General features: G+C 42.4%; 1 protein-coding gene across 6 annotated transcripts in view; it reads right to left on the minus strand.

The window, feature by feature from the left end:
* Positions 1-168: 168 nt before the first annotated feature.
* aaas (aladin WD repeat nucleoporin) overlaps positions 169-12,386 on the minus strand; it is a 44,511-nt gene continuing 32,293 nt past the window's right edge. For 2 of the 6 annotated variants that reach the window (XM_087266209.1, XM_087266211.1), the window contains 16 exons: positions 10,018-10,120; positions 9,664-9,788; positions 9,361-9,416; positions 9,127-9,218; positions 7,429-7,475; positions 6,977-7,075; positions 5,973-6,116; positions 5,757-5,877; positions 5,183-5,307; positions 4,424-4,484; positions 4,028-4,118; positions 3,398-3,470; positions 2,317-2,384; positions 1,633-1,714; positions 496-580; positions 169-402 (listed from right to left, as the gene is read on the minus strand). In XM_087266209.1, coding sequence (XP_087122335.1) covers positions 268-402; positions 496-580; positions 1,633-1,714; positions 2,317-2,384; positions 3,398-3,470; positions 4,028-4,118; positions 4,424-4,484; positions 5,183-5,307; positions 5,757-5,877; positions 5,973-6,116; positions 6,977-7,075; positions 7,429-7,475; positions 9,127-9,218; positions 9,361-9,416; positions 9,664-9,788; positions 10,018-10,116 — 1,503 coding nt within the window. In that variant the 5' untranslated portion in view covers positions 10,117-10,120 and the 3' untranslated portion in view covers positions 169-267. Of the gene's footprint in view, positions 403-495; positions 581-1,632; positions 1,715-2,316; positions 2,385-3,397; positions 3,471-4,027; positions 4,119-4,423; positions 4,485-5,182; positions 5,308-5,756; positions 5,878-5,972; positions 6,117-6,976; positions 7,076-7,428; positions 8,476-8,616; positions 9,219-9,360; positions 9,417-9,663; positions 9,789-10,017; positions 10,121-10,350; positions 10,400-11,170; positions 11,232-12,386 lie in introns of those variants that run through there. The other 4 variants (XM_087266210.2, XM_087266208.2, XM_087266212.2 and 1 more) reach the window with 4 other exon arrangements.

Below are 12,386 nucleotides of genomic sequence, written 5' to 3' on the forward strand. Positions count from 1 at the left end.
TTCTGGAGAAAGTCTGATGTGTTTTATTCAGGCTAGAATAAGAGCATCGGTCCAATCTGGACACACCAAACACTGATCCTACAGCTTGCACACGGGCTAAAATAGGAGCCCTCAGTATGCCTTAGAAATACAAGCAAGAGTACAATAGACAGAAAGCAGCACTAGCAGTTTGCTTAGGAAATCAGGATTTATTGACAGGATCAGAAGTGGACTAACATCAGTGTAGTCTGCTGATGGAGCGGTCAGTGGAGGATCTGATGGAGGTGTTCAGTGTAGATCTTCAGTGTAGAGTCTGCTGATGGAGCGGTCAGCAGTGCTCAGAGCCGCCGGCCGCTGTGAGTCTGAGAGTCCAGCACTGCTGAAGTAAAATGGCACGTGTGTGATTCTGCCGTCAGACCAGCACTGAAACACACCAGACAGAAGATCACAACATTTACAGACGCACAACATCTACAGACGCACGACATCTACACAGACACACAACATCTGTCTCACCACCGTCAGCAGAGCGCCGTGCTGGAAGTGCGGGTGGAACTGCATGAATCTGGGTTCGGCTCCAGCTTCGCCCATCACAAACCCACTGCAGGAGAGAAACACAGCGTCAGGACGTGACCTGCTGACCTATACAGATGACCCGAGCTTTCAGATTCAAACCCTGACGTCACATTCAGTGTGTGCGAGTCGACATAGCGACGCATGCTCTGAACTAGAGTCGCTGCTAGTTTGGATATGGTTGCGGCCGGAAGTTAACAAGAGTTATTTCTATTATTTATTAAATTTCCCATTTATTGTAATTTATTAATGTCTACCCCCACCCCAACCCTCACAGTAACGTAAAAATATCAATTATTATTATAGAGTGTCATAAAAAATGCTGCTTCATTTATGTGCATATCACACTTCCTTTATTAATGTGCATATCACACTAGACTTTACCCTGAAGTAGGATGGTCAAAAGATTTGAGTTTAATACTAAACTTTTAAAATGTCCAATGTCCACTTCCCCTTAAATCTGCGTGCTGTTGGGTGTGTTCCTAAACAGCGCTGATTGGCCACTGTGTTCACCTGCTCAACAGGAGTGACTGTGATTGGCTGTGAAAGTCATCAGTCCACCACTGTTCACCGAGTGCAAACACAGATACAAGAAAGCTGGAGCATTGCAGAACGATCTCTGCTGACTGATCTTATTTTGACACATATTTTGGGAAAATGCTTTGAAAATGTTTATAAACTCATCAACACACTGTCCAGACTGACTCCTTTGGTGATGTTGGGGCTGTTTTTGCCCCATTGACTTCCATTATAATATCATTTATTGACTGTAAAGCCCTGACAGCAGATAATCCTGCATTCTTGACGGTTGCTGGTTTCCCCTGTTGGGGAGAGGGACGGTGTGTAGATTTTACTGTCAAACCTGAACAGCACACAAGGGTTAGGATTTGTAATTAAGGATTTCTCCATTGTTTCATTCCGTTTTTAACGATTGAGCGGATGAAATAACACCAGAAACACATTTATTTCAAACTGAAGCACTTTAAATAAAATTGTTAGTTATTAAGTCCATTTCAGGCCTTGAATGCACATGTCTGAAATAAATAATGCAGGATATAATCCAATAATCTTCATACGCACCACGGCAGCAGCTCAAATGCAGGACTGCAGCGCGTCTTAAACACGGCGATGACTGAAGGATGATCAGTGGACTGCGCATCTCCTGCACACACACACACACACACACACACACACACACACACACACACACACACACACACACACACACACACGGTCAATGAGTTCAGATCATACAGTCATTAGATGATAGCTCGAGTAAAAATAAAAACAATGCAGTTTTGATCAATTCCTCTGCTAAAATAATGGATTACTGCTGATTGCAGATTGAGTGAACACAAACACAGCCTGACCACAAGAGCTCGGGATAATCAGACTGGACGCTGTTCTGCATGCATGAAACAGCTCTAATAGGCTGCAGATCTCAACATTATTAAAATATCTGTGTTCAGCAGAAGAGAGAAACAGAGTTGAGTTCATGTTAAGCAGTGTCAGTAAACGAGGAGTGAAATTAGTTTTTGGGTGGGCAGTCATGACTGTGGAGAGAGATAAAGCAGATATAACAGAAGACTTGTAGACAGAGGAGAATCACTTCACTGCATCGTTATTAAATCTAATAATCAGGCAGAAGATCCACAGCTCCACTGCTTTACTATCACTTTATCTGACTACTTTTTAGAAATCTGTTTGATTATTTAAAACTACTTATCTATTTATTGTTCATTATTCAGGAGGACTTCATTCTACCTTTCAGCAGCACAGCGAGTCTTTCACCTCGAGGATCCCAAGACAGAGAGCAGACCTCTCCTCCGACACTGCACACACAACACAGCAGGGGGTGTTTATTTACACACGCACACGTACACGCACAGGCACACGCACAGGCACACGCACAGGCACACGCACAGGCACACGCACACACGGTTTCAGCATTGATATAGTCACATCGCTGGATCTGCAATGTTAAGTGTTTATTGTTGAGCAGGAGCTTGTAGATTAATGGCAGTTTAACTGTTGTGGATTTAAAGTGTATTAAATGCAGTGTTTTCGTTTTTCTTTCTGTTAAACATGTCATGTGAGTTTAAAGCATTTACACAATGGCATCTGTTGCTTCATCAGACTAGTTGATTTTTTATTTTTATCGTGAACAAAGCAGAGTGTCATGCTACATTTAATCTTTTAGATATTTGTGTCCAGCTGCCATCAAGTCGTACCAGTCTTAATCCATCCAGTAAAATACATTTCATTTTGCAATTTATACAGCTGAAAACCTAAATAATGCAATGGCGACTGATTGTTGACCCATTAATTCCCTCTATTCACTAATGTAAATGTGTGCAAATATATTTTCACTGTTTTACTATTTGTTATGAGACTAAATGTAATTAAACTAAAGCTTAATGACTAAATGTAGACGTATTATTGAATAAACTGTCATAGTTTTGTGTAAACATTACATTAGTGCACAGTGTAGTGTGTAAAGTCATATCTTCAGTCTTGTATTGATCGTATTGCTGTATACCAGAGCTTTGTTTACAGGACAAATGGTTCTAGCTGATTTAATTTAATATTTTTATATTTAAAATAAGTTTAACTTCTATTAGTTCAAAATCCTCCTGCAGGAATTGTAGCGTTTAACTAAATTCTGAGCTGAAATAGTAAAAGCATCCTCAGATGGTGTGTGTGACTCGGCTTATTACACACACAGGGATGCGCAGCAGAGGCTCTCTCCATTACAGGAGCGTGTCGGAGAAAACAGCGCGCGCGTGCGTGTGTGTGTATGTATGTATGTATGTGTGTGTGTGTGTGTGTGTGTGTGGTTTCTTACGTCAGATCTCCTTCAGGTCCAGGAAAGCTGGTCTCAGACAGATCGGCCACCACTGTAGCGGCTTTCGGACCTCCTGAAACACAATCAAACACACGACTGAACATACACACAAGAGGAGATGCAGACGACACTAAATTACCACAATCTACTGATGATCTCTGTTCTAGAGCAGGGTTCCTGCAGCTCTCGCTAAATCAAACTGAAAACCTTTATTAATCAAACTTCACGCTCATGCAGGGGTAAACACGCAGGGCTTTTACTAATGGCCCAGTTTTTATGAGCTTGTGCTCAGGTGAGAGAAGCTTTAAACATGCTATTGTACAGGAGATAATAAGCCATATTGGCAAACAGACATAACTACACCTCTTACACGTGTTATTAGGATGATTGTTGGTGACTATACAGGTGTCGGCCTGATAGTGTAGCTTTACACCGTGTAAGACCTCTTTAAAATGATGTAAAACTCAATATTTCAGTCAACTGAAGACTTTTTAAGGGTTCAAATGTAGTTTTTGAAATTTGAAGTCTTCTTAAGGGAGCGTGGACACCCTGCAGAACTCAAGAATCAAGGCTGATTTGAATGTAAGAGCAGTCCCTGCAGTAGTGAAGCAGAAGCTGAGCTGCTCATACCTGTGAGATCAGAGAAGGAGAGCGCGTAGATCAGCCTCTCTCCCTGAATACTCAACAGCAGACAGGCTCCGTCTGGACTCCAGCACGCTGACTGACACACACACACACACACACACACACACACCCACACACACACACACACACACATTAGTAACACACTCCAACAACACTGGTGCTGAGATCTAGAACTGATACACACACGGTTCGCACACAGACAACACATGCTCACTGCAGAAACACTCGTTCAGGCTTGCAGAAACAGTGAACTACTGTGAGCTTCAACCTGCAGTTATATTAGAACAATAATAATAATAAGCTGATTTCATACAGCACATGTCCAGTGCTCAAAGATGCTTCACAAGAACAACAGAAGATCAAGAAAAATCCATTTCTCACCTGACAACTGCCTTTCAGACACGGCCATCTCTCACACGTCCACATACGCGTCTCCCAAACCCTGCAACACACACACACACACACACACACACACACACACACACACACACACACACACACACAGTACTAAATTGCTCTAAATGAACCCTAAAACGTTGATTATTATTAGTAATCATCATGTTGTGTTTGGTTTGTTTGTTGTGAATCTCCACTGCTGTGATTGTAATGTCCTGAAGAAGCGCAGGTTTTTCACTATTTTCTTTTATTTATTTTAGGAAAGCTGTAATCAGTCTATTATGACACAAATGTGTCGACATATTCATGAAGGTTTTATCAGTTTCAGTCACTTTGACTGTGAAGAACTAATAGATAATATACTGTCTCCCTCTTGTGGAAAAAACAGACATTGCAGTTCATGCTATAATAATAAAGCACATGATTGTGTGTTTGATCCTGGACAGTTTTTGAAATATGCATGAATGAGTCTTATTGGACTAGTTTGTATTTTGATCTAAATTTTGCCAAATAAATCAAACAAAAATGAGGTCTGTGAGGAATATCCACAAGATATCTCAGTAGCTCTGACTGAAAGCAGCAGAATATGGAGAGCAAATGGGCACAATGAAGAGCTCATGATCATATCTCTATTTTATTCTGCTGAGACGTGATCGTAAACATTCGCAGCCTGAAACGGGTTTTTATCCACAGGTCTCGTGGCTGAAACTCACGACTGACTACATTTCTATAATGGCGCTGTACCTGAAGAGAGCAGACGGTGTGGCGGCCAGCAGTCGACTGCCATCTGGAGACCAGGAGAGGAACGTGACGCCACCGCCGCCAACCCTCCGCAGCGGCACACAGCTCTCCGCCGCCACGTCCCACACCTGCCCAAACACACAACATTCAGTCACAACAAACACAGCATTTACACTCGGCCTGTCCATACGGCTGAAAACACATCAAAGATTCAAACTTCTTTCCTAAATAGAAGCAAAATTCACGTCATATTCAGACTGTAAAGGCAGTGCTGTTACAGGGAGCAGTGCTGTACTGTTTACTATACTAGTTTACCACAAGAGGGCACAAGCGGGCACAATACGCAAACAGAAACCAGATCAGCATCTCTTATTAAAATGATACTCACTTTTGCAAGTGCATAAACAAACAAACGACATTAAATAAATGAAGAAACTATTAAATAAAACATATGGCCTGTTTCCACTGAGCGGGTCAGCACTCTTATGTCTGTTAAAAGGTACCAAAAGGTCAATCGTACCATACTGTACCACTTTTTGGGTTTCTTTCCTAAGAACACACACACACACACACTCACCATCATGGCCGTGTCGACAGGAGACGCAGACACCAGCAGGGAGCCGGTGGGTGACCAGGCGATGGAGGTGATGGGAGAGTGACCGGGGTGAGACAAGACCTGCGCACAGCCTGACGACGGCCTGACAAACACACACAGAATTGTTTTTGTGAGTTATGGGGACATTGTATGAATGTGTGTGAACCTGTATATTAGTATTTCTGTGTGTGTGTGTACCTGGTGGACAGAGACGCAGGGTCCACATGCCAGATGAGCAGGCAGGACTGACAGGCCACAGCCAGAGCCGATCCGCACAGAGGCTTCCACTGTAGCGCACACACACTCCTCTGACAGCGGTGCTTCAGTGTGGGGGCCGTCGAGCTGCACGACACACACACACACACACACACACACACACACACACACACACACACACACACACACACACACACACACACACACACACACACACACACACACACACAGAGAGAGAGAGAGACATTCACACACAAACAGGACACACACATACACGTGCACACAGACAGAGACACAAACACACACTTAATGCCTAAATGCTTGACTCTGATTGGCTGATGAGCACTGTAAGGTGTGCTGTTATTTCCAGATAAAGCACGGCTGTAGTAGATCTGCTCAATGAGCTCAGTTATTTTACTGTGCTCGACTTCTCATCCTACAGGCCGGTGTGAGGGTCTCTCTTCTGCTGAACACAAATGAAGATACTCTGAAGAATGCTGGGAGACACACACACACGTTTGTTTTTGTGAAAAGTGGGGACATTACATAGGTTTCCATTCATTTTATACTATCCAAACTGTATATTGTATTGCCCTCACCCCACCCCTAAACCCAACCATCACAGGAGACTGTACAGCGTCACTCTCTGATTAAACTCATCCTGTGGGATTTAGAAGCATTTTGAGAAATGAGGACGTCACCAATGTGCTCATATTTCCCCTCCTTTTTGTAATACCTGTGTCATACCCATGTCACTATACAGATTTGTGTCCTGATATGACACACACACACACACACACACACACATACATAGTCTGTTCATCAGTAAATCTTCTTTAGTGTTCAACAGAGGAAAGGAGCTCGTATAGGTCTCGGAGCACTGGTGTGTGTGTGTGTGTAAATGCTGAGGAGATGCTTATGTGTGTGTGAGCGCTGCTGATTTGATGATGGAGCTGTGGATGTGGTGTAAACGCTTCATGTCAGACCTGTGCGGTTTGTAGATCTTGATGGAGTCGTCCAGCAGCGCTACAGCAAACTTATCCGTGTGAGGATGCCAAGAGAAGCTCCGCACAGCACTGTCTGACCTGAGGACACACACACACACACACACACACACACACACACACACACCACACACCACACACCACACACACACACCTCTCTCAAAGGTCTGATCCTGGACTGGAACATCAATGAGAGCAGGCAGACACACAGCTGAAGACAGAACTCTTCACTCTCTTCTGACATTTAATTCTCTTCAAAACATGTCCAGAGTGCTGTCCAACAGAAATAAAGTCTCTTCAGCACATTACTGATCGTAATAGTTTTAATAATCTCCTCCAAAACAAGCTCAAATCATCTAACAGACAGTGACATGATAAAGAGAGTAAAGAGTGGAGTGTGGAGGATGAAGATCAGAGCGGCGGAAATGACCTACCAGTCCAACATCTGGGAGAACTCGGCCACCATCTCATCACTGCTGAGCTGAAACACACACACACACGCACGCACGTACGCACGCGCACACACACACGCAGATTTAACATGCATCATATGGACAAATAAAAAGTCTATCCTTTATATCATGGTGTCTCAACGCACAGTTTACAGAAATACATGTTAATAATTAATATGAAACTCTATTATGGGGATGCAAACAGAAACAGAAACAAACATCATAAGAAAGCTGCAATCTTGAAAGTGCAACATTTACCTTCTGCCTTTTATTTAGCAGTATTTTAGTATTTATGTTGGGCCTGTAATCAGTAGTTCCATATTTCATTCATAATTATCTTATATTTCAACATTTTTAATCAAACGTTTGCCCTGAAGGTCTGAATACAGAGAGAAATATGATCACATCTGAGTATATAAATACAAAAAATATCACAATATTTTACTAATATCATGCAGCCCTAATATATAAATATATAGATATATATATAGGCAGATCACCTACTGCACCTTTAATGTTGACACCCACAGACATCATCATCATCAAATAAACAGAGGTGAGACTTTCTCATACACAGCCTCATTTCAGCTGTCAATAAAATATATATAGATTCTACATCAGACGCTGCGTTTATTTAATACATTTCAGGGTTTTTTCACGTTTATTACACAGGACAGTAGAGATGAGACAGGAATACATGGGGAGCAGAGAGAGGGAGGAAAGAAGGATCTGGAGCTGGGAACTGAACTCAGGTCACGGTGAGCAGCACAATGCTATATATCAGCACACTTCACTACTAGGCTATAGGAGCTGATCAGAAGTAGAGTTAACCAAAACATTAGCAATGTTATATATAATTGTAATAGCTCAGTTAGACTGCACGCTTACACTTTTACAACTTTCTCAAATTCAACATGAAACACACTCTTACCAGCAGGAATGACACCCCACCCTACTCTACACTCTCTCTTCATGTAGCCGGACGCATTACATAAGCAGTACATAACCATAGCCACCGTCATATAGCCACTGTCATATAGCCACCGTCATATAGCCACCGTCATATAGCCACTGTCATATAGCCACTGTCATATAGCCACTGTCATATAGCCACTGTCATATAGCCACTGTCATATAGCCACCGTCATATAGCCACCGTCATATAGCCACCGTCATATAGCCACTGTCATATAGCCACTGTCATATAGCCACTGTCATATAGCCACTGTCATATAGCGCACCATTACATAACTTGTTAGTTCTTTGGATTGTATTGCTTTCAGAAGTTCATTTCAATCACCGAGGCCACCTCATTCGGGCGATCTCTGACCGATGGATTTGGCGCGGATAAGAGCACGATTGCTGGATTCACATACAGCAAATGAAGCCCGCTAACGGGGGAAACACAGCCTGATCTGAACAAATGTCTAGGTGTAAAAGCAGCCTTACATCTAGATCTCTGACATTTGTCCACAGCGATGCCTCTTCTACATCATCTAATCATCTTCTGGCAGAGGCCTGGGTCAAAAACCACCCTGCTGTCTGAATAAAGTAAGCTCAATTCTGCATTTGTCAGAGGTCTGGATCATTTCAGGCGGGACACGTTCAGAATGCAGAGAAATGGTGAATATCTGCATCTACAGCAGGACAGGAGAGGACTGACATGCTGACGTGACTCACTGTCAGATGAGGAAACAGAGAGCCATGGAAGGAGGAAGACCATCTCAGCAGAGCCAGCAGACAGGAGGAGCCCACCGACACACACCTGGGCACTAACACACACACACACGCACGCACGCACGCACGCACGCATGCACGCACACACACACACAGAAAGAGAGAGAAACACACAGATTAACATACACAAAGAGAATCTATACATCATCCTTCACTCTCACACACACACACACACACCTTCATCTGCACTGTTGGTGATCTGGTCCAGAAGGCCGTACAGACCAGCATCACGCCTGAGAGAGACACACACACACACACACACACACACACACAATCATCATCATCAACTAACAGCAGAAACTGATCAATCAACACTGAGCTCTCTGTGTGTGTGTGTGTGTGTGTGTGTGTGTATGCAAGTATGTGTATTGTAGTGTTTGTGTAATTATGTGTGTGTATTTGCAAGAGCATGTGTTTTTTTTTTATATATCTGTGTGTGAGAATGTGTGTGTGTGTGAGTGTGTGTGTGTGTGTACAGACCAGGCTCCAGCGCTTCTCCTCCACAGTGTGTCTCTCTGGTCCAGGAATGCTGATTTACTGCTGCTCTCGGCTCGACTGTGACCCTTCAGTGTGTCTCTGGTGAACTGAGGACTGGGCAGATCGACCTGCACACACACGCATGCACGCACGCACACAAACACACACGTTTGTTTTTGTGAAAAGTGGGTACATGATATAGGTTTCCATTCATTTTACACTGTTCAGACCGTATATTGCACTGCCCTCGCGGTTTAGGATCTAAAGGTGTGGAGGTTACTGGAGAAACGCTCTGCAAACGTTAAATGACCGCTGGTGAAGGTCGTGAGTGTTTTTCTCAAAGGTCAGAGAGGTCACCTGAGGGTCAGACGCCTGCAGCTCGTTGTGCTGCTCCATCAGTGTGTGTGTGTGTCCCGCAGCCAGCGGAGGAGGAAACACAGCCAGAGAACACATCATACACCTGCAAACACACACACACACACACGTTTGTTTTTGTGAAAAGTGGGGACATTACATAGGTTTCCATTCATTTTATACAATCCAAACCGTATATTGTATTGCCCTCACCCCACCCCTAAACCCAACCATCACAGGAGACTGTGTGCAGCTTTACTCTCTGATTAAACTCATCCTGTGGAATTTAGAAGCATTTTGAGAAATGAGGACGTCACCAATGTGCTCATATTTCACCTCTTTCTGTAATACCTGTGTCATACTCATGTCATTATACAGATGTGTCCTGATATTTCACAAAAACACGTACACACACACACACACACCAACATAAACAACACACAAGCAAACAAACAATATACCTACACACTCATCATATATACATATGCAGATACACACAGATCATAAACAAAACTCACACATATGAATATACATATACACAATATAAATACATTACACACATATGCACACAACATAAACAACACACACAATAGGCATTATAAACAATACACTCACAACATAAACAATATACACACACATACGTCATATATATACACATGCACACACATCATAAACAACACAGACACATACACTATATACATAACATATATAAAGTACACGGAAAACACGTACGCAGACATACACAATTACACATCATACATAAAACACAACACACACACACACACACACACACACACACACACACACACACACACACACACACACACACAGACATACAGACAGAACACACATTATATAACTAAGGAACCTGCACAGATCGTTTCTCCATCGGGTTATTAATATTATCTGGCACAACTTTAATCATGTTCACAGTGACAGATCTTAATTAATCAGAGTAAAGGCCGGGTCAGGTGTACGCGCTCGTGGACTGGTGAGGAGCAGAAACTGCTGCTGCTGCTGTGATGATTCAGGCTATAAGTGAGGACAACACTGCTACAGTTTACGAATAAACACTCCAGAAACACACACACTGAGAACGCGCAGACATTATGAATGTGTTGTGTGTTTAATAATAGTGTAGTTTTCTGAAACTCACCAGTTGAACAGCGCTGAGGCTCCAGCAGAACTCGCGCCTTCAGACTGACGGAAGCCCTAATGAGACAAACCCCCTCAGGAAAACACAAACGCGTGTTCATAATAAAAGTCCTCCAACTCTCACCAGGCTGTTTTGTTTTAACCACGGTGTTACAATTATTTATTACTATATTTCTTTTGTTATTATTACTATAATAAGTTTCTTGGCTGTGGTTATTGTTAGAGGGAATACAACTGGGATACAGTTTATGGGGTATATGCACAAAAACTTTTAATTTCAGCCAGCCTCAGCACTTCCTGTGAACTGTTTTTCCAACATAAAGTTGACACGTTTAATGTCTGATTTCTTTATGAATCTGTGATCTACACTGCCTGATAGATATAGGATAGCATATGTGTCACAAACATTAGGTCAAGTTAGTAGAGGAGGTCTAGAAGGGATATAGCTGCGGATACGTTAATCATGTTTGTGACACAGTAAATCATATTTTTACAATAGTGTGAGGGTTGGGTTTAGGGGTAGATGCTAATAAAACACAATTAATAAGTAAGAAATATTAGTTTGAAGTTATTCTAATGTTTAGGACTTTATATCAGGAATGTATTCTTATAAAACCATGTTTGTTGTTGCTTTCATTAGCTTTGTTAAAGCGTGAAAGACAATTATTAATGCAATAATCGACATTTTCATGTGAGTAGCCTACATATTATTTTGCTGATTTCTACCTGCTGCTGATAACCTATTACATAATAATGATTCAGCATTGACATTTCATTTTTTGCACATTTTACATTACTGAAGTTTATCAATTAAATAATAAAATTAAACAGAAATATAAAAGTTCTGAAATTTAGTTGGAACTTTGCAGTTTGTGATATTTTTATATTGTAGTTTGTTATGTTTTGTGAAAAGTATAATCTGTTTAAATTTGAGCATGGTGGCTCATTGGTCAGCACCGTCACCTCACAGTAAGAAGGTCTCTGGTTTGAGTCTCGGCTGGGTCAGGTGGTGTTTCTGTGTGGAGTTTGCATGTTCTCCCCGTGTTGGCGTGGGTTTCCTCTGGGTGCTCCGGTTTCTCCCACAGTCCAAACACATGCGCTATAGGGGAACTGGTGAACTAAACTGGCCGCAGTGTATGAGTGAATGAGTGTGAATCGGTGTTTCCCAGTACTGGCTACTGGAAGGGCATCCACTGTGTAAAACATATGCTGGAATA

This window comes from Danio rerio, chromosome 9 (assembly GCF_052040795.2).
Source record: "Danio rerio strain M-AB ecotype USA chromosome 9, GRCz13ab, whole genome shotgun sequence".
Taxonomy (NCBI): Eukaryota; Metazoa; Chordata; class Actinopteri; order Cypriniformes; family Danionidae; genus Danio; species Danio rerio.